The sequence below is a fragment of the Epinephelus moara genome, chromosome 20 (genome assembly GCF_006386435.1).
Source record: "Epinephelus moara isolate mb chromosome 20, YSFRI_EMoa_1.0, whole genome shotgun sequence".
NCBI lineage: Eukaryota > Metazoa > Chordata > Actinopteri > Perciformes > Serranidae > Epinephelus > Epinephelus moara.
Window position 1 is genome coordinate 21,219,742 of NC_065525.1, and position 21,852 is coordinate 21,241,593.

At 42.1% G+C, this 21,852-nt stretch overlaps 3 protein-coding genes across 4 annotated transcripts in view; 1 reads left to right on the forward strand and 2 right to left on the reverse strand.

The window, feature by feature from the left end:
• LOC126408106 (cell surface glycoprotein 1-like) overlaps positions 1–18,049 on the reverse strand; it is a 26,298-nt gene extending 8,249 nt beyond the window's left edge. Inside the window, exon 1 of the mRNA XM_050073480.1 lies at positions 17,929–18,049. The gene's annotated coding sequence lies outside the window, so the exon portion shown is untranslated. The remainder of the gene's footprint in view (positions 1–17,928) is intronic.
• Positions 3,339–17,805, forward strand: LOC126407648 (lysine-specific demethylase RSBN1L-like). Of its 2 annotated transcripts, XM_050072736.1 has the most exons (8): positions 3,339–3,858; positions 4,118–4,243; positions 4,841–5,529; positions 13,277–13,414; positions 13,555–13,697; positions 13,906–14,073; positions 14,161–14,272; positions 15,243–17,805. In XM_050072736.1, exons 1-8 carry the CDS (start codon positions 3,369–3,371, stop codon positions 16,971–16,973), a joined length of 3,597 nt encoding a protein of 1,198 aa, XP_049928693.1. In that variant the 5' UTR covers positions 3,339–3,368; the 3' UTR covers positions 16,974–17,805. The 2 variants fall into 2 exon arrangements, with proteins under 2 accessions (XP_049928693.1, XP_049928694.1); XM_050072737.1 differs by lacking the exon at positions 4,118–4,243.
• LOC126407662 (transmembrane protein 60-like) lies at positions 16,992–21,501 on the reverse strand. The gene is made up of 2 exons (XM_050072757.1): positions 21,342–21,501; positions 16,992–21,080 (listed from the first exon to the last, which is right to left on the reverse strand). The coding sequence occupies exon 2, from the start codon at positions 20,988–20,990 to the stop codon at positions 20,586–20,588; it is 405 nt and encodes a 134-aa protein (XP_049928714.1). The 5' UTR covers positions 20,991–21,080; positions 21,342–21,501; the 3' UTR covers positions 16,992–20,585.
• Between the last annotated feature and the right edge of the window lie 351 nt (positions 21,502–21,852).

A 21,852-nucleotide genomic window follows, 5' to 3' on the forward strand; every position in this document is an offset into this window, starting at 1 on the left:
TTAAAATGTTAATCTGCAAAGTAACTATTGGACCTGCCCTGTTGTAGTGCCTTACTAGTCATCTGAACACTTAAAGCACTTTTCACACTATGAGTCACATTCACTCATTCATACAGTGGTGGCCAAGGCTACCACACATGGTGCCACCTGCTATTCAATTTTAGCACACTCACACACCGATGAAATCATCATCGGGAGCAATTTGGGGTTCATTATCTTGCTTATGGATACTTTGACATGAAGACTGGAGGAGCCAAGGATTGAACTGCTGATCCTCCGATTAGTGGATGACTAACTCTGAGCCACAGCTGCTGTCAAATAAATGCAGTGGAGTGAAAAGTACAATATTTCTGTTTGTATTGTAGAAGCAGACGTATTAAGTGGCATAAAATGTTAAAATAAAGTACAAGAACCTCTGATCTGTACTTGTAAATGCACCACTGCTGAAGGTGCTCTCCTGTTACAGGAACCAAAAATAACCTTTACTTTATTATCCTGCAAACTGTGTCGTCCTCTCTATGGCGACTGTTTAAGTGTCAGTGCTGAGTGTAACATTCACCCAAAGAACAATTTGGGTCTAAAGAAATAAACAAATCACATTTTAGAGTAAGCCACTGTCAGTGCTGATGAACACTGTGTACACTACCTTTCCAATCTCCCTGGCAGATTAAAACTTCTACTTTAGTGGCTGCAGATACGGACGAGAGGAGCATAATAATGGATGTGGACTGAGAGGCAGAACCATCTGACTGAGCAGTTGGGAGAAATGTATTTTTCCACATCTTTGCAGGATTTGTTTCTGTTTTCTGTCATAACAAAAAGATAACTGTCATCCAATATTAGTATGTTATGAAAGACAGCATTTAGGTAATGTATTGGAATGTTAATCACATAATGTTGACATCAAATGAATAATATTACTCAGGTCTTGGATGTAGTAGAACTGGTGACTAACCACGTCTCCTTGTGCAACAGAAATAAGTTTGTTTTCAACTGACACCTCCCAACATTTGTGACTGCTTGTTTTTTTGCAGGAGCCCTAATAACACAGCTGTGAGGGTCTGTGATGCTATTCTAATGTATTTCCATCAATATACTGCCACCTAGTGACACTTTGAAGAACTACAGTATCTGAAAAACAAATCCATTCCATACATCTGCTGAGCTTTAATGACAAGTTCATTTATATATACATAGACTGGACAACATTGTTCAAGACATTTTTAAAAGCCTATAAGAAAATTATGAATATATTCAAACATTGTACATGTACCAGCTATTTTAAGTAGGTCATACAAATATATGCATCTGCAAATTAAGTTTTAGTTTGTCTTAAAACATGTTGAGCTTAAAAAACTTTTCAGATGCATTTGTCGTTAAATGATTAAACTATATTAATACTTTAATATTGTGCTGCACATCAATATCTCAAAATGGACTCATGAAAACATAGGATCTCTGTTTGAGAATGTATTTATTGTTTATGATAGTACAATATAACTAACATTGGGTATAACAGTGTAACCATTGCAGTGTTATCACAAAATGTAGCAGAACCTGGAAATTTCTTCTTCTCTGATCCATATTTTCCTTTCCTCTCTGGCAAACTTGTGATTAAATACTACACAAATCAATTTGACTTGGCATGTATATGAAAAGAAACAGCAAGAAACAAGACAAAAAAACTCCTTTATTATTTAAAGGTCCAGTTTGTAGGATTTAGGGGATATATTAGCAGAATTTATTATTATTAGTATTATTATTATTCTTTAGTGTATAATCACCTGAAAATAAGAATTGTTGTGTATTCATTACCTCAGAATGAGCTGTTTAAATCTACATATAGTGCGGGTCTCGTCCACAAAGCCAGACATGTTGCACCGCCATGTTTCTACAGTAGCCCAGAACGGACAAACCAAGCACTAGCTCTAGATAGGGCCAATCGCGTTTCTGTTTTGGCTTCATAGATTTATAATAATACAGATACCAGACGCCAAGATGGCGCCTATTTATTCCAGTGGAGTTGCTCTTGATACATGCACTAAAAAAAAGTTTCTAGCGTCCGAGTTTACTTTCACAGTATGCAGCCCACTGAATAAACGCTGGCCCCGCCTGCGTTTTCTTGCTTGGCTCGTAGACTTAACATTGTGATGACGTCACGGATCTTTAAAACACTTTTCGCAGCTTGAGGAAAGTTTTACAAATATACAACCTCCATGGATTAAAAATTCATCATAGGAAGAGTCATAATTGACCTTGTTGGCAGTCAAGATGTCCTGGTGACAGTTTTACAGACGTCTCTTCTTTAATGGTGGCCTATGGGGAAAGTGCTTTTTGGGCTGCAGGTGTTTTTTTTTCTCTGCAATACCATGATTGGCCACTGGGAAAATTGGCTGCAAGGCTAGGCAGGGTTCTTTAGGGCCTGGTTGGCCGCTGTAGTTCGCTAAAACACCTGGCAACACGGGGGAAGTTTTACAATCTGCAACCTCACCACTAGGTGTCACGAAAGTTCGCATAGTAGACCTTTAAGAAACAACAACGGTCTAGTCAGGTTTAAAATTGAATGAATTAATTAATGATTTTATTTCGTACCAAAATAAAAAACAAACAAGACAGAGATAACAGTGCCTGAAAAGGAGTAGGTAGAAGTAGAATTCATATGTCCCTACCCCTTTCTTACATTTCTTCTTTAAACACATATATTATTTCACCAAATTCCCAAATTTATTTAAAACTAATATTTTACTATCTCCAGTCTATTTACCACCCAATTAAATAAATACAGTCCAAGTGCCACCCAGTGTTACAAAATAAATATGCGCTCCCATAACACAATCTTTCCTCATTTATATATCTGCCAAAAATATATTTTTTGTATATTTTTTAAAATTGATTTATAATTGTGCTTTGTTTCAAATCATCAAAACATTTTTTTATAGATATACTGAGCTTCAGTGCTTCCTTACACCTGAAAAACTAAAGTAGGGGTCTGATATGAATATTTCGACATCTGTGTATATTTTTTGGTCAAATTATTTGAGGAATTTAAACAATTATTAAATATTTCCACGTTTTTCCTCCATTTTTGATAACTGACAGTCCAGCAGAGGCAAACAGACAAATAACTGACATCATGAATGCCCCTCCAGTGAGCTGCCTCCTGTGTTATACTGCTGGTATTGTTGCAGTCAGTTGCAGTCAGTGCACAGTGAGCAGTACAGTGCTGTGTCTTGTCCTGCAGGCTGTAAACAGTCTGCTGCTGCTGCTCTCCCTCCCCCGTGCGTCACAACGTCACCCGCTAAGCCCCGCCCCCGGCCTGGCTCTCACGCACCAGTTACGTCTGACCGTAAAAAATAGAAACTTCCAAGATGGCCGAGGCCGTGGACTCCATGCATTTCGCAGCAAACAGCAAAACAAATTCCCCTAAACCCCTGATAGCTAAGCGGCCGCCGGAGAGCCGACCGCAGTCTTCCAGTGACATCTACCCGCCGCCCCCTAAGAAGGTCCGGGTGGAGGAGAAGGGCCTGAAGCACAGGAAACTGAACGGAGAGGTGTGCGCAGGGGAAAAACACAACGGGAAGCAGAGTTGTGGGAGCCCAGCGAAATGGAGTTTCGGCCCGGCCAAGGCGAGCCACTCCACCGCCGCCGCGGTGCCAGCGACTCCCGCTCGGAAAATCTTCAAAATCAGCAACTTCCTCGCGTCGCCTCACAAAGTGAAAAAGGCGAAAGAGAAGCGGCACAAGGAGAAGGAGAAAGGAGGTGAAGCGCAGCGGAGCTCAGCCGTTGGTGTGGAGAGAGTGAGCCCAGCTAGCTGCCATACAAAGACCGAGAACGGCGACGTGAAAATGCTACAGAGAGGTAGGACAACACAGACAGCCTGCTCCACACAGCACTCTGCTCAAACACTTCACGGTCACATTTAAAACTCTACGTGACACTAAAACGCCATAAAATGATTTATTACATTATTACATAATATTCTCCACCACAGGCCCCAGTATTTATTAGGCCCAGATGGTGTTACATACACGTGGAAATGTTTGTTCGTCAGTTATGTTGCTCTGCATGGACGTAGCGGCATTTCACCTCACTGTGTCTCCTCCTCTGCTCCTCACAGATCACCGTGTGAAGGAGAAGGACAGGGAGAAGAAGAAGGAGAAGAGCAAAGAGTGGAAAAATCACAAAATGCCACCTGTGCATGAGATTGCAAGAGAAAACGGAGATGTGATTTCACCACAGAAAGGTAGGGATGACATTTAAGGCAGTGATTTTTTTTAAAAAAATATTTCATTATAACTTTAAATTAAATTAGTCTTTTAAACATGTTACAATATTAGAAGTTTGGCTGCGGTCACTTCTAATTGTATAAAATGAGTCCAAGATTATTACATATCTGATTTATAACAATATATTTGATAAAATAAAGATTTCTAAGAGGAAAAAATGCCATAAATTTACAGTTCATGCCAATTAAAACACTTGCCATACATTAAAACATAATCTTTATCAAAGTGTCCGTACTGTTACACAGAGTTATCAAAGTTCTCATGTAATTTAAGTATATTAAACTTTTATTTCCCCATCTCTGCTACTTATTATAGGCCTCACATGATGCACAACATTACTGTTAAAATTCAGTTTTATTTATAAAGCCCAATATCACAAATCACAATTTGCCTCAGACCCTCACAGCAGATAAGGAAAACTCTGGGGAAAAAATGGTAGAAAGCTCAGGAAGAGCAACTGAGGAGGGATCCCTCTTCCAGGACGGACATACGTGCTATACATGTCATGTGTACAGAGCAGATCCACATAATAAATTTCTAATCTTTCATTACAGAGTCTAAGGAGAAGCCCAAAGCTGGCTCTGATGAAGACCTCCTGCTGAAGAAACTGAAGAAGAAGAAGAAAAAGAAGCACAAAGACGGCGAGCGGGTGAAGGAGCGGCACAGCCGACCCAAAATGTATCATCGCTCATGCCAGACCATGTGCTCAGGGGTGTCTCTGGGTCTGCCCGAGTTCCTCAGTCGAATCAACGGGAACAACAACAGCATCAACAGCAGCAGTCTACTCCACGCCAGCGCAACATCACAACAACACCAGGATCCTCCTCTCACTGCCGCTACCTCCGTCTCCATCTCCTCCATGGTCAGGGACAGGCTCGGCTACAGCTCCCCGCTCCACTGCACCCCAGCGCCAGGCTTGTCAGGCCTGGAGTTTGGCCGTTTGATGCACATCGAGCAGCAGGCCAACGGAGGGGCGTCTGTGGTGCACGCCTACACCGAGCAGCTTGCTTGTCTGTCTCCGGCTGAGATGCAGCGTTTCGCTGAGGAGTTTGTGACCCTGTCGTTCAGTGAGGATGACGCCCAGGCTGCGTGTTTTGTGATGGGAATCATCCATGGAGCGGCATCCTACCTCCCAGACTTCCTGGACTACTTCTCCTATAAGTTCCCCAATGCGCCAGTAAAGATGGAGGTGCTCGGGAAGAAGGACATAGAGACAACAACCATGGCCAACTTCCACTCTCAGGTGAGATTATTGTATTTTTTGGAGACAACATAGATCGAAGGCTCTGTGTGTAAGAGGACGCCGAACTGTCCACTTTGATAGTGTGAAGCGTCAGTTTGTAGTCTGGAGGTGTGAGCAGCACAGACTCAACTGCTACAAGCTGAAACAACACATCAACAGTTGTTTGGTGCTTTCGCGTTGTCTGTGTGTCAGTCTTTGTCCAGGCTGTTGGTGGATAGAGCTTTTCACGCTGCCTTGAGCCATCTTTACTCCTGTGTTCAAAGTGTTTCAGCATCCAGCTTGACTCGTGGAGTTGAATGCTGCGCGTCTCGTTGTTTGTCACCAAACATAATGGATTATTGAAAAACTCCTCCGTTGGAGTGCTTGGTAGTGATTATGGCACCTTCAGTTGGAGCTGTGCTTTCATGTCAGCCTCTGAGGATACTACGTAAGAAAGTTGAATTGTCTGTGAGTTATAAAACAAAGTTGTACGCCTCATAAAGGTGACAGCAACCATCTGGGATGACTGTTTCACAGTGGCCTTGGTTTGTGTTGTTGTTATTCCTTTACCTCATGAGAGATAATCTTGAGAGTTTAGCTTTCACTTGCTTGCGTTTTGATCATTTATAAATTTTTGATCCATTTCATTTATACCTATCTGATCAGAAATAATTCTCTTTGACTTCTTAACATCAAACAGAAAGTCAAACAGGAGTCAAACTAATCCAAAAATTCTACATTTAATGTGAAAACCTGTGATATGAGCTGATTTGACAAGACAGAAATAGGATTTTGCCAGGCGTAGATCAGAAAATAAATTATGAACACCAGTGCAGACAGACTGCTCAATCTGAGATCAGTGTTCTTATAAGGAATTTGCTTGTTTGTAGAAAGGACCTTCAATAAAATAGCACAATTGTTACTCCCAAACCTGCAGTTTTATTTTTTGGTTCACAATTTTTTCCATGTGAAACTTCACACAGTGTTTCTCGCCTGTACATGTCTAAAGGCCCAGACACACCAAACCTAAATCAAAGAACTAGTGATGATGAATGCGGACTGTGTCACCTCATGTTGCCTGTGCCTCAGCCAAAAAGTTGCACTGGAATACATCACAAAGAGTACAGCCAACAACCAATTAGCATGTACGTTCTGCATCTGCGTGAGAGGAAATAACTCTCCATGACAGAAGGCAGCGGTAGTCTGTATTCGTCATTCAAAAAAGAAAACAAAAAGACCCACGAGATTGTATGTAAAATCAACCCAGTGTTGAAAGAACACAGGATATTTACTGTGCGCTTATGTACGATAACTCAAAAAAATTATATAACATTTCTGTGTAAGAGCTCAATGGCTAAAATAATAATCTTACCCTATATAATGAGTTTGTTTTCCCTTGTGTTTCTTTTCTTATGCGCTGAGCAGAACCGCCAGTCTACCAAACAGCCAACAAGGGCAGATTAGTGCCAACTGTGCGATGCACACCACAAAAACTATGGTGACAGACGCTCACTGACGTCCAGACATTGACCAACAGCCAACTGTCAGCTTAGTGTATCAAGGCACTAAGAAATATATTAATTTCAGTCCTTAGAATACGGCGCAAATGTCTGAAGAAGCACCAAGAACTTGCCTTTCAAAGTAATTCTTAAAGTGGAGACAAGTTTTTTGCTTTAACTTATCATTATGACGTAAATGTTAATTACACAATGTATTGGCTATTGAGTTATGGCACCATCGGCGTTTGGATTGGTTCCTTATAAGCCCCGCTTTCACTATGCAACTCTCTCTGCCACTGGGTACGATCTCCTGGAAAATGAAGGCTCAATTTATGGCACAGAGAAAGTGTATCAACCACTGCGTAACCAAAGCAGGAAGAACATAGCCCTATTGTTTACTCTGGTAGCTATCCCCAGTTACCAAAGAGTATCAGTGTAAGGTTTTTGCAGTTACTGCCCCCAGTAGCGGAAATTGCCAACAGTGAAACAACCGATGTAACTGTGGAAAACAAAATGCAGTGTGTCCCGTGGAAACGGAAAGCGATCTGGTTGTCTTTGCCACAGAGGTGACAACAATTATCCCACGTGGAAATGCTGCCACTTTAAAGATGCGTAAAAAATCTATTGCATCGACCATAAACTTAAGACACAAGAGACATAACAGTTTTGATCCACCTGACACAGCAGTTAGTTGAAATGTATTTCTTAACTAAAAAGAAGTCAGACATAACGCCCACCCTAAGCCTCAATCACAGTTTGTATCCTGGCATCATTTCAACATGTTTTTGGAAAACGAGAGAATCAATTTAGGTCAGGAAAACTCACGATTATTCAGGCCAAGGACCCCTGACTGGGAAGAAAATGTTCCCAAGGTCTCCCTCCCGATCGTACTGATACTTTAACTGCTTTGTAATCAGATATTCCTTCAGCTTGTCTGGCATCATGACTTTCTCCGCTACCAACATAAGGCAGATGGTGTGTTTCTTCCTGTTGCTGTTCTCAATAAAACCAAACTCAATATAACTGTCAGCGTATTTTCTTAATTTAGCCAGTTTGGGCTTAATGTCACTGAGATGGATAAGCAGCAGCGTTCAGTGCCCCTCGAGTTGTGAGTGAGTGATTCATGACTGTGTTTGCTGTTAGACTGATGAGATGTGTCAGAATTAAGACAGTCTCTACTGGCACTGAGCTTACATGTGGAAGTAATGGATACAGGATTACATGTATTTTATTGCGTAGTTTGGCTCAAGAGCCTGAAATATGGACTTTTTTTTAATAACACAGTACGCAGTGTTTTCTTCCTGTGGGCTGTGTGTCACAGTCATCGGGGTCTTCAGTTCTCACTCTGAGAATCACTTTGTTGGAGCATCTCAAACAACATCTTGTGATGTCACAACATGTTTTGACTGTTTTTATTGTAGTGTTTATGGTAAACAAAGTCAAGCATACCTTTTGAGAGAGGATGTAGCAAGAATTACGGTAATGAATGAAACATGAATGAACGAACATTTATGTAGGTAAAAAAGAAAAGGGTACAGACTCTTGTGAGCCTTTTTACTCTGTCTGTTCAAGGCGGAAATGTCCTGTTGCTATTCCGCCTGGCTGTTCTGTGTTAACAGTATGATTGCAGAATGGAGAGACACGGTTGTCTCATCTTTAGGCCCACAGCAGAGGTAGTAACGGCACCAGATGGACATCTGTGCAAAAGCGACAGCTAGCAGGTGGGGACAAGTGTTTTAGCGACATGTTATGTGTACGATCCAACACTGGGAGATTAAAAAGCAGCTAGAAGCAGTTAGCAGCTAACTCAAAGAAGAATATCAACCAAAAATGTCCCCAAACTTGGAAGACAATAAGGTCCAGGAGCTTCATACCCTCTGAGCAGAGGATAAGACAATGAATGATTATTTTTGCCATGTTTTGAGAGTGCTGCCAGACATGTATGTTAAATGTCACACTTGAAGCTGACGTTGTTGTGTTAGGTCACGCCTCTTTTGCTTCTATAACGCTGTCATGCTATCTAAAATCACACACTGGGGCGACATTAAAAAAGCAACACTGGCATATTGAAGAATCTTCGTTACTGTCCTAGCATAGTTTTAAGCCTATATTTAGGCTGTTTTTTTATGCTGGAACATTAATGCTTTTTCACACAAAATTAAGTTAGAAGGTTGGGCTGCACAGTATATTGTTTCGTTATCATCATCATAGTAACAACATGTGCGATAAAGACATCCCGAGAGCAGTGATAATGCACCAGAAATTTTTTGAGTTAGTTAAAAGAGTGAATCAGTAGAAAACTGCAGATTAGAATGAAACTATATTTCTTTTTTATGGTGCCTTTTGTGTTCAGTGCAAAGTTAAACTCAACAATAATTTTGTTGTAATTTAGGAGTTTACTGAAAGCAGCAGGAAGGCATAACTGAGTACACTTTATCTGTTTATCACAAGTTATGGTTATCAAAATATTCAACAACTTTAGTTCATGTTTTCTTCATGTGGTGAAGCCCTGTTAGAAAGGATGGTGTGCCTCTGCAGAGAGTAGAGCAGAGCGGCAGTGGTCTGGTCGATCTTTTGGAAGTCACCAACTCCAGAGTAGATGTAGTATTGATTGGTTTCAAAACTTTTATTCATTTGTAGACTTTCTCCCACATGTTTGGTGTTATGTGACCTGTACTAACATTTAGACTCGGGAGTCTCACATGAAGTGGTTTTACTCTGCTCTGCCTCAGTCTGCTCTTTCTTTTTTAAGGGCCAACATTTTTATGGACAAGTGTTCTTTTTTTCTTTGTTAACACATTGGCAGTAGTAAAATAAACACTTTCAGGGCCATATCAATTTAGTCAGAACCTGGTTTCATTATCTATCATTTTAAAAAGGCCAACATTAAACTGTTACTCCTACTGTTTTCACATCTCCTACTTGCAGTGCGATGCAGGCTTTAAGATACAGGTCATACAATTTTTCTTTTTACACTCTTTATATTTCCTTACATGTAACTTGCAATATTTGTGACATGGTACCACTGATGCACCTGTCAGTATATGGTAGCTTTGTTCATAGTCATATTGTAATGTAGGTGCACCTCTTAGCACAATTTTTGTCATTGTTTGTAATTTATAGCAGACACACTTTCATTTAAAGGTTTCACCGTCATTATCTCCGCTAGGTATAAGCCTGGAGGGGATCATTTGATTAGTCATGTGTGTGTGCGCACAAGTGTGTGTGTGTCTGTCTCTCTGCAGCTGATCTTGCAAACCACTCGACTAATCAGTCTAATATTTTGCATGCACATGTATGACAGCAGCCTGGCCAGCTGCTTGGTCACCTAATTTGTTCTTGCACCTCCCTTTTCTCCACACGTAGGATATTTTACCATATTGCTGTGTGTGTAAATGGAAGCTTTATTACCTAGAGGGGTAACTGGGCTTACAGGCAGCAGTCAATAAATACAGAAAAGCACAGCAATAAATTAGAAGAAACAGCAAGTATAAAAAAGGTAACAAGTATACAACCAATGTCATTGTTTTAATTGTCACCAGAATCATTTGGGGAGAGCACTGAGGAGAAGAAGAAGCCAGAAACCGTGTCACAGTTACAGCTACTAACAGGCCAAATTACATTTAGTTTAAAAAGCCAATAAATTATGGAAAAAGACCTCATATACTCTTTAGTGCCGCCTCCAGGAAGATAAAACCTCCGTTCTGATCGAAGTAAATTAAACTTATTGTGTAAAGCATGATGAGAGTCCAATAGGATGACCTGAGCTTTCTGTGAGTGAAATATATATATATATATATATAGCACATGCACATGTTTATATTATTGTATATATTTTGTCTATGTACATAACTTGGTACATCTTGCAGTAAGATAACACCACAAACTAAAGCTTCAAAATGATCAGTGTTGTTGTCAAATTTTGACACATAATAAAGGTTTATGAGCTGTTCTGAGGCATCAGTCCCGCTTCATGAAAGCTCATTCACACACTGAGTGTGTTAACATGGACACAGATAACCTGTTTATGAGGCTTATCCCGGTTATGATCATATCAGGGATATGGTGTTTACATGAGCACAGAGAATCAGGTATACATATTCCCTGTATACAAATAAATATCTATATCTATATCTATATAGATATATATATATATCTATATAGATATAGATATATATATAAATACTAATAACCTGGATACTGATTAGTGTTGTCTTTTTGTGCAGACACTTTCATATTTACAAACACAAACCGACAATGTGGGATGAGAACGACGGGAAATATTTAACACTACGTTTACTTCCACTTGACAAGTTAACTTTAATTTCCTTTCTGCTCTGATTGCCAACAGCTGTCTGCTCTGAGCACATCCACGTGTCTTTCGTCCTGTCTCAATGGCACACACCCACACCCACACACCATGTAGTTATTTACCTAACATTATTCATAAAAGCAGCACTTCCTTTATAACACTGTCCTCCACATTGGAGCCAGCCTGTCACTGTCACTAACACCAGGTAGGACAGGGCAGCAGTGGATGAACACATGTCTGTTTCTTCCTCGCTCCAGACTTGAGACGCTGTCACTGCTGCCATTGTTTGTATTTCTGTTAAGTCACTTGGCTAAAGCCGTACCTGCGCCGGTCGTCAACGGCACTCAGTAACTGAGATAAGATGTATACATGCAACAGTATCCCGATTTCTTTTGGAGTGCTCCAGATAGTGTATTCGGGTATCTTATTAATGGGATAAGGGCTTATACTTGTTTCTGAAAACGGGATATGGTGTTTACATGTTCACACACGACCCAGATACTTCAAAAACCTGTTCATGAATGGGTTATTAATGTCAGTGTAAACGCACTCACTGCTAAAGTGAACACTTAAATATTGGTGTGCATCCATCAGAGCCTTGATTTCTGCTGAATAACTCGTGAACCTGAGGTCTGATTTTGTTGTCAGCCGGTGTGCTTGTCTGGATTTGCTAGTGTAATCCACAGTGTTTGAAAATTTGAGTTAACGGTTTCACAAATTTTCCAGTAAGATGGTCTTTTATTTGCCTTTTGTTTGTTGTGGTTGATATTTGCCTCTCTCGATGACTGTCGCATGTCTTGGAGGTCCACCAAAGACCTAAATCTGTGTTGTTAAGATTAACTAACAAACAGATGCTGATGGTGCTGTTATTGTTTATTAGAGGCAGGTGCACTGAAAAGGTCACACCTCTTATGCTCAACGGCAGCTCCATTACTATTTTTCCAGATTTTTGTATCATCCTGTTGCTTTCCCGTAGTGTTCCTTATGTGTGTTTTAGTGTCAAAATTCTATCTTCCCAAGCCTTCTTCAAAGTGTTGTTGCACAATAAAGTTGTCTGAATCTGAATCTGCTACATATAAACCCACATACTGCCATGGACACCATGTAAGTTTAGTGCTAAAAGTCACACAATAATGCAAATAAAGTAAAGGTAAAACTCAGCCGAAGACCGGCAACTCCTGTGGGCTGTGAGGTAAAATTACTGTTTTTGTCAAAGGAGTTTGGTGGCTTAAAAGGGGTCAATATAACGGTTTCCGTCCCAAAGGGCTGTGTGATGGCAAGGTAAAGCGGTACAAAAAACATAAATATAGCATGTACTTTTTTTTTGTTTATTTGTTTTTTTAGTTGGCTTAAATACATGTTGATGTTGCCCCCATCTAAAGCCACCACACTTCAATAATTTTACCTCACATAGCACATATAGCAGTTGCTGCCTACCATTGCCTCTGATAGGTTATTTAGTTTGGGTTATCATGTGACTTTCAGAACCAAAATAATGTGGCGTCCACAGCAGTGCATTCATTGCCAAGCTTGTATGTCCTGACACTGCTGCTGCTTCTCCAAACTAGGGGCATGCTAGCCGTGAGCTATTGTATTGACTCTGGATCTATAAATGTGTTCATGCGGTACAAATGCAGTATTAAATTGAAACTCAGTGTGTTTTCACGTAGTTGAATAACAGTTTGATAATAATAAAACAGCACCATCACTTTCCTCACTCTCTGTGCTTATACTGTCAGCGAATGGCAAGTGTTGGGGGGTGAGGAAGAAGAGGGCATCAGCACTGTAATGTACGTCACTGCTTTTTGCCAACAGCTGAGTTGGGAGTTTCCATTTAAAAAGCACAGAAAATAACGCAAATAACGGACGCATATGATGTTTAAAAAACATCTCAGCTGACAGTAAAGTGCCTCTCAGGTGAGGGTCTGATCTGTTTTGTCAATGGTCCCTCCTGCAGGTGAAGCGGACCTATTCCCAGGGAACGTACCGCGCTGGGGCCATGCGGCAGGTCAGTCTGGTCGGTGCTGTGGACGAAGAGGTCGGAGACTACTTCCCGGAGTTCATCAGCATGTTAGAGGAATCTCCCTTTCTGGTGGTGAGTGTGTTTGTTATGTCTGCATGTGTACACACACACCCCCACAGCCAGCGGACGCTTGAACGTCTGTTTTTCATTTCCCCGCAAGTGGCTACGAGTCATTATGTAACGCGGAAGTTTCTCGCCCTGTGTTTATGCAGCGGACTCTGCCCTGGGGAACGTTCTCCAGTCTGCGGCTGCAGAGCCCCACTGAGAGCGATGACGGCCCCATTATGTGGGTCAGACCGGGGGAACAGATGATCCCTATGGCAGACATGCCAAAATCACCCTTCAAAAGGAAAAGGTGGGCTGACACATTGAGTCTGTAAATGTTTGCCAGTGCACAGTTGTTATCGTCTCACCAGCATCCTCATTTTCAAAAGAACTGGTCTGAAGTAAAGCTGACGTAGCAAAATGAGTGACATACTTTGAGCTTATCTCTCAACTCCACATGCATGTACAGGTACCAAATCATGCCTTGAACATATCCTGACTGTTGCGAATAATTTCAGGTCCACCAATGAGATAAAGAACCTGCAGTATCTACCCCGAGCCAGTGAGCCCAGGGAGATGCTGTTTGAGGACCGGACGAGAGCCCACGCCGACCACATCGGTCAGGGGTTCGAGAGACAAACTACTGCTGCTGTAGGTGTGCTGAAGGCTGTGCGCTGCGGAGAGGAGTAAGTACCCAGTGGCATCTTCTGACACTTTTACATATAATACAAGCTCAGATCAGTAAACAGGACTTTTTGGGTATTACCTCACAGAAGTGACGCTCCAGCTCGGATCACCAAAGACGTTGTGTGTTTCCACGCTGGGGATTTCCCAGATGTGGTCATGAGGCTGCAGCTGGACCTCCATGAACCTCCGCTGTCTCAGGTAGGTCAGAGATATTAACCGTGCCTGGTACGATACAGTGGTATGAATAGATTTTTTTTATCTGCTTGTGTGCGGAAATGTATCAAACATAGTGGAGCATTTCATCACTAAAGAGACAGATACTTCCCCCAGGAGACCAAAAATGGACTTAGATTTGCCAGGTGGTCAGAAACACGACTCAAGCCGAATGATAATGTTGCCCGGTGTCTGCTCAATGTATTCTAACATTTTCACCATCTATATCACCATTATACGGTGATCATATGTTGTGTCTACAGTTTATTACATTGTCCCCAGGCCTCCAAAGTTGTCTAGTAATGCAGCATTAAAGGGACAGTTCACCCCAAAATCAAAAATATATATTTTGTCTTTTACCTGTAGAGCTGTTAATTAGTCTAGATTAGGGATGGGCAAACGATCAAAATTCATTATTCGATCATCAAAAAAAATTAACGATCAATTATCGATTAATTAATAAGCAAGTACAGTGCAGACTGTCGCCGCAAGACAGCGCAGCTGCCCCAGTTTTGAGCTTCAACTGAACAGCTATGTCTCCTTCCAGAAATCATGACCCTGTTATTCAAGATAATCTACAGACCTTATTGTGAGCAGTTTCATGTCAGAACAATTTTCTCTTGACTGAACTACACCTGCCAACCGTATCACTGCACAGAAGGAAGTGCTCATCTACTGCTAGCTCACCTAGCACCACTGAGCTAGCTAATGTTACAGCTCATCCAAGGGGGATGCCATTAATATTAACATATCATGTTGTCACAAGCCTTTCGTTGATTAGTAGATGCACGCCTTCTTCTGTGCAGTGATACAGTTGGGGGTGTAGTTTGGTAGAAAGAAACTAGTCCCTATATGATAAGACTCAATTTTTTTCTTTCTACCATGCAAGAATTTAAATATTCACTACTTTTTTGAGGGACCTCTGAATCTCATGTTCCTGTCACTGCCTCCACAGTGTGTACAGTGGATCGATGACGCCAAGCTGAACCAGCTGAGGAGGGAGGGGATCCGATACGCCCGAATCCAGCTCTACCACGATGACATCTACTTCATTCCCAGAGGAGTCGTCCACCAGTTCAAAACCGTGTCTGCTGTCTGCAGTCTGGCTTGGCACATCCGGCTCAAACAGTATCACCAACACGAAGAGAAGGAGGAGGAGGCGGAACAAGCGGAAGAGGAGGAGGAAGAAGAGGTTAAGGAAGAGGAGAATTGTGCACCCAGTGAAGTAACACTTCATATCAAAGAGGAGGAGGTAGACGAGGAGGTCGAGGGGACGGAGTGCGAGCCTGCTGTACAGACGGTGATGAAGCTGGAGGAAGAGGACGTCAAGGGAGGGGAGGGGCCGCCCTCACAAACTCCGACACAGATTTTCAAGGAGGAAGAGCAGGAGAACCGAGCTGAGATGAAGGGGTTGTCAACGACACAGTCTCCACCTTTCGTCAAAAAGGAGAGAGATGAAGGTGTACTTACACACACACTAACGGAGCCTAAAGCTGAGGAAGATGAGAAAGAGGATGTTATGGGAGGGGGAGAAGGAGGTGCAGACACATGCCAGACACTGCAGAAGGGCCACGAGGAGGGTGGAGTGGACAGTGCATCCCTAAAATCACTACAGCAAATTAGGAAGGAGAATGACGTGGAGGAAGAGAGGCAGCAAAAGATAACTGTACCGGGTCAAGGTCTAAAAGAGAAATCTAAAGATAGTTTAACGAGCACTTACAACACACCACAAATCAAAAAGGAAAAGGACAAAGGAAAAAGAGAGAAAGATGAAAAGGAAAGGGTTAAAGAGAAGGAGAAGAAGGACAAGGATAGGAGTAAAGAGAAGGAAAGGGATAAAAAGGATCGGGGGAAAGACAGGGATAGAGAGAAGGACAGGATGAGAGAGCAGGATAAAGGTAAGGCTGAGGGAGGAAGAGAGAGTGGAACATTGACGCAGCCGCTGCAGCACTTAAGGAAAAAAGAGGACGAGGAGCGGACAAGAGAGGGCAGTAAAGCCTCTCAGACGTCCCTGCCTGCACAGAGAGACGAGAAATGGGCCAAGGAATGGGACTTAAAGACACAACCCCAAGTCAAGAGAGAGAAGGAGCACGATAAAGACAGGGCAGGCACGCAGGGAGCGTCTCACTTACGGCCCGACAGAGAGGAGGCTCGAGACGCCTGCTCACATAAACACAAGTCTTCACACGGGAAGAAGGAGAAAAGCGGGCACAGGGAGGGCAACTCGTCGAGTACGCAGGGGGTGCAGGCAAAGTCGGGGAGAGAGGACGGGAAGACGGGCACCCCCAAACCTGCAAACATTCAGGTTAAGAAAGATGGAAAGAAGGACGTCAACAATAAAGAGGAGAGGAAGAAGTCTGCCTCTGGTGCCGCGCCACCAGAACACAAACCACCACGGACGCTCATCACCTTTGACCTCTTTAAGCCGATGGAGGCTCACCAGACACTGGCCCTTTCCTTCACAGACAGTCGGCCTAAGACCCACCATCACAGTGACTCTCGAGGCTCTTCCTCTAAGCCTGGATCGGACAGTCGGACAGTTGTGCCCTCTAAAGGCCCAAAAGTAAAGGACTCAGTGCAGGGAAAACCTGCCACACCCCTACAGGACACTCGGCCGCAGCAGCACTCGTTAAAACAGCCCCTTAAAACACACACACCCCAAACACAGAAAGACTTCTTAATATGAATGTCTAGATGTCTAGTCTTCTTTTTTTTACTGTACAACTTACGCCGAGGCTTTGGTAAAGTATTTGAAAATGCATCCTTCCTTCAGACACCAACTGGTCTCCCTAATTTTTAAACCAAAAGGCGGGGTGCATTCTAATTCTTTGCCGACACAGCCACAATACTCAAGCGACACAGTGAAAAGAGGATGCACTCTCCAAGTACTTTATCAGTGCCTAAGAATGTAAGCTAAGTAGCTCACTTCACGTTTGTTAGCGAATGTATGTAGGCTCTATATAAAATGTTATGTGACCCATGTGTCAGTGCCTGTGCACTACTTAGCTTCGCTCTTAAAGCACCTACTTTAGGTACTGGACTAGCCAATCTGAAAACAACCATCCTTACTCCCTGCTATAGGAATTAACCTACATTCACTGTTCGGGACATCACAGCAAGTCACCCAGCTCCTGCCGAAATCCTCTTTTCCACGACGCTTTAGTAGATGGGGTTCGTTGTTCATAACACTCCAAAAATATCGGAGCAAGTAGTTGTTTTCAGACTGGACGTTGTTTGACTCACACAGGGCTGTAAATGATACTGTATGTACCAAAACTGTACAGTATAGATGTTATTAGCACCAATGTGAGAAAATGTATACAGAAATTGCATATATTTTTTGTAAGACAAGTTTTATTTTCCATAGAACTTATTTATATCATTTACTGTCTGTTTTTATTTGAAACCGATGTATGTGAAAATTTTGTTGTAAATACATTTTATTTCCTAAGATAAGACTTGGTAGTGTGATTTATACTCTGATCAGAACCTCTCAATAAATGGTTCAAAACTACTGACTAAGTGTTCATGTCTTCTGCATTTCATCATCATTAAGGCTTCCGTATTTGTTTTTCTAGCAACATGAAAGACTTTAACCGCAAAATGACCATTTGTAAATCAATTACAAATCAATTACTCACCCGTGAAGGAAACTATTTCTCTGGCATGCCTCCAGAGTGAATGAAGAAAAAAGGCGAATCCTCTATGTGAATTAAAGTAAATGGAAACCAGCTAACTACACCAAAACATGCGTTTACAAACTCACGCAACTCGTGCAGTATAATCCAAGTCTTTTTTTCATCCAGTCGTGATCTCACTCCCCTCCCAAACTCATGCGCTTTCACCGCAAACGTCACAATATTAAACACTTCCGCCTACCAGGTGCGCGCCCTGAGCGTGCCCAGGCACGGCTGCTCGGCCGTGCATTTGACTGTATAACCTGACGAATGGTCGTCCTGCGGGCGAAGCATTTTTTAAGCGGCTAGAGGTCAAGAGGTGACGTCACGGGCCCAACACTGACAACTACTGGATCGTTTGCGATTAACTTTGGTGCCACAGTAGCAGGTATACAGTCACAGGAAGTTAGGGATTTACATTCAGATTGTGTCAGTGGCAGTGGGACATCTCGGGATGGGATCAGGTGACAGGTGGCTTTACAGAAATAATCAGCTAATGATAAACGTTTCAACAGTGATTTCACAAACAGATATAATATGGCTCAGTGACACACAGCTAGGGCTGCACAATTAATAGAAATACAGAAATAGCAATTTGGCCAAGTAACAATATGCAAAACTCTATGCAATTTGGGGATAAAGATGAATTGTGTCCCATGAAGCATTGTGGTGCTACAGAGATGCACACTGAATAAGACTTTACTGTCAAAATGTCTGTGTACTGGTACTGCCATCCAAACTGGATTATTAAACTGAACTAAAAGGACATTTGAGAGTGCTGGCGTTTTTCCCTTTTTTTTTTTGCTACAGAGATGCCCCAGCCTGCAAATTATATTCCAGATGTAAGGCAACATGCTTTTTTGGTACAAACCCCAGGGGGGAAAAAATCATATTATCTTTTTTTTTTTTTTGCGCATTGTGCAGCCCTACACACAGTGCAGATTGGATCATTTCATTCTGTTTTTACAGTATTAGTTTAAGTGTCACCTTAGACATTGCTGTGTTTATGTGTAAATATGGCGTAATATATGTGATCTCTCCCTAAAAGGTGAGTTGAAGTCCAACGCTTAGTGTAGCAATTGATTGGATCACAATGGCAGATCGTGTGTGTCTACAATTGCTTAGCTACATTACTTAAACCCAGTCTCACCAGGCAGTACAGATCTAGATTATATAAAATAAAAACATTTGTACCCTCTAGCCCAGCTTGCCATTTTATTAAAGCAACAGTGTGTATGATTTAGGGGGATTTAGTGGCATCTAGTGGTGAGGACTGCAGATTGCAACCAGCCCATAGTTCTCCTGGTTAGAATTCCTTCACTGACCATTGTTCAGGAGGTTTTTAATTGGGAGCCAAATTATCCTTAGAGGTCTCCTCGTCTTCAATACAAACAGAACCGGGGATCAAAACTGGCAAAATTACTAAATAAAGCAGTTTTTCATTATAATCAGTGTTTGCATATGCTGTTTGGCATGTTGGAGACGGACCGCGAGCCCAGCACCTGCTAATGTGTGCTCATCTTTTTTTGTCCGATAATTCAGGATCCAGACATTCAGGAAGTTTTTACTGGGAGCTGAATTATCCGCAGAGGTCTCTTCCTCTTCAAAACAATAGACCCAGTGATTTAAACTGGTAAAAACACTGAATAAAGTGGTTTCATGTTAAAAACTGTATTTCCTACGCTGTTCAGCACGTCACAGACATCACAGATGTGTGTTCACCTTTTTTCTGATCCAGACGTTCAGGAGGATTTTACTATGAGCTGAATTATCCAGAGTCTCCCCCTCTCCAAAACAAATAGATTAGGTGATTAAAACAAGTAAAAACAATCAATAAAGCAGTTTCACTCTAAAAAAAAATCTGTATTTTCCCGACGCTCTTATTGCAGAGGGGCTGCTATCTATGGTGGACGATGCAAAAACACGAATGGCCCCATCTAGAGCCAGTATGTGGTTTGTCCGTTCTAGCCAAAGGTGGGAAAACGGTGGTGCAATGTGGTGATCTCTGACGAGGACGTGCTCCCTCAGTAGATATAAACGGCTCATTCTGAGGTAACAAGAACACAATGATTTATACACACAGATGATGTGTGATGATATATTTAGTTTCTGCCAATATATCCCCCTATATCCCACACACTGAACCTGTAAGATACCAAACTATGCAGACTAGTGTATGGAAAAATCTTCATTTTGAATAAAGATCCAAGGATATCACAGTATGACACACAACTAGCTGTTACTCTGGTGAGATTTTTGACTTTTTCTTTCGCAAAATACAGATTCCTGATCCAATACTAGCACTCTTCTCCCCCATAAACCTGTAAACCACTCAGTTAAGAATTCACTGGGATTTCTACCCCATGTCACTGAGTCTGCACCCTGCTGTGATTTAAATCTAACACATAGCAGACACAGTGAATATTATAACATTGACAAAGAAGCTGTATGTCACGTGGATCTGTCATGTCTGACCCACACCTGATCAACTTATTAAGGTCAGTGTTGGCCCTGATACCAATCCAGTGGATCAGATTGGTGCATCCCAAGTGAGAAATGCTTGAGCGTAAAGAGGTTTTGTCCCTTACGTTACATTTTAAAACCCACCCAAGTCCAATGGTTCAGTCCCTCCTGTAGTGGAAAACACTGTGTCCCAGCTCCACCAGAGCCCCACCCAGCAGCACCCACAGAGGGACACACACCACACTGATCCACATTTCGGTGTGCCTCTCCAGGCGGGAGCACAGTGTCAGACAGAAGGCCAGCTTCAGCAGCAGGGCCGTCAGGTACCACAGCCTCCTCTTCAGGCTCTGCTCGCCATCCCTGGGGTCAAAGTCTGGCTTGCAGCGCCCTGCCATCTTCACTATCAGCATGAGGATGAGGATGGTGTCAAAGGTCCACACGGGGAGGAAGATGAGAAACCAGTTCCAGTGGATGTTAGAGTCCAGCTTGAGGACCAGCATGATGAGGAAGACGAGGGCGAAGATCCAGGAGAGGAGCACTCGCTGGGCCAGGGACATCTTCATCTATGGAGGAGGACTGGCTCGGAGCCAGTGTCACCCACACCCAGGGAGACTGAGGACTACAGCCAAGGTGACACACACATACACAGTGATCTGAAAACAAACAAAAACACAGCACAGCAGGCTCACTCTCACTCTCTGAAGGATGTACCGTAATGACTGAAAATACGAGTTAACTTTGGTCATATATCAACACTATGTCCGGCAACACTAGGCTTTCATTACTGTGTCCCTCTGAGGAATCATTGTGTTGTTACTTCCACTAACAGCAGACCTGAAGCTACTGTCTGTTGGCTAGCTGTAGCTAACTTAAGAAACCCAAATAAAAAACTTATTAAAATAAAGATATCTTACCAAGTTTACCGGGAGAGCCAACGTTTCTGAAAGACCAACTCTTCCCCAGCGAGAAAGATGTTAATGCTTTTCAAAAAACGATTTAGTTATAACGTCTAACAGCTCGATAACAGCGAGTAGTACAGCGTAGTTAGCATTTAGCCGTTAGCCACTTCTAGCTTGTCTTCCGCAGCAAGAACTCCGGATCTTCCGGTCAGTCTTTTCAAAATAAAAGCACGAGTTTATAACTGCAAGACTTCCGGTATCACTTCTTAAAACAAAAGCCGTATTTTATCAACTGATACACTTTAATAGATAACTGCAGGTATGTACAGAGCTAATATTGAGGACACTGTTCATCTTAAGTACTGAGCTAAAATAAGTCTAGTTAGTGGACAGGTAACAGTTTACTGATGCCACAGTCAAGAGTGAATCCCAAAGCTCAACCTTACAAATAAAAACTTAAAACTTACAAATACTGATTATTTTGGATGATTTCAGTATTTTTGACTTGGATTTTTTAATCTATGTG

Excerpts from the sequence above, each read along its gene's own strand:
- LOC126407648 (XM_050072736.1), top strand. The coding sequence starts at position 3,369 with ATGGCCGAGGCCGTGGACTCCATGCATTTCGCAGCAAACAGCAAAACA. Across the intron at positions 4,244-4,840 it reads TGTGATTTCACCACAGAAAG|AGTCTAAGGAGAAGCCCAAA; the intron begins GTAGGGATGACA and ends CTTTCATTACAG. Across the intron at positions 5,530-13,276 it reads TGGCCAACTTCCACTCTCAG|GTGAAGCGGACCTATTCCCA; the intron begins GTGAGATTATTG and ends TCCCTCCTGCAG.
- LOC126407662 (XM_050072757.1), bottom strand. The coding sequence starts at position 20,990 with ATGAAGATGTCCCTGGCCCAGCGAGTGCTCCTCTCCTGGATCTTCGCC.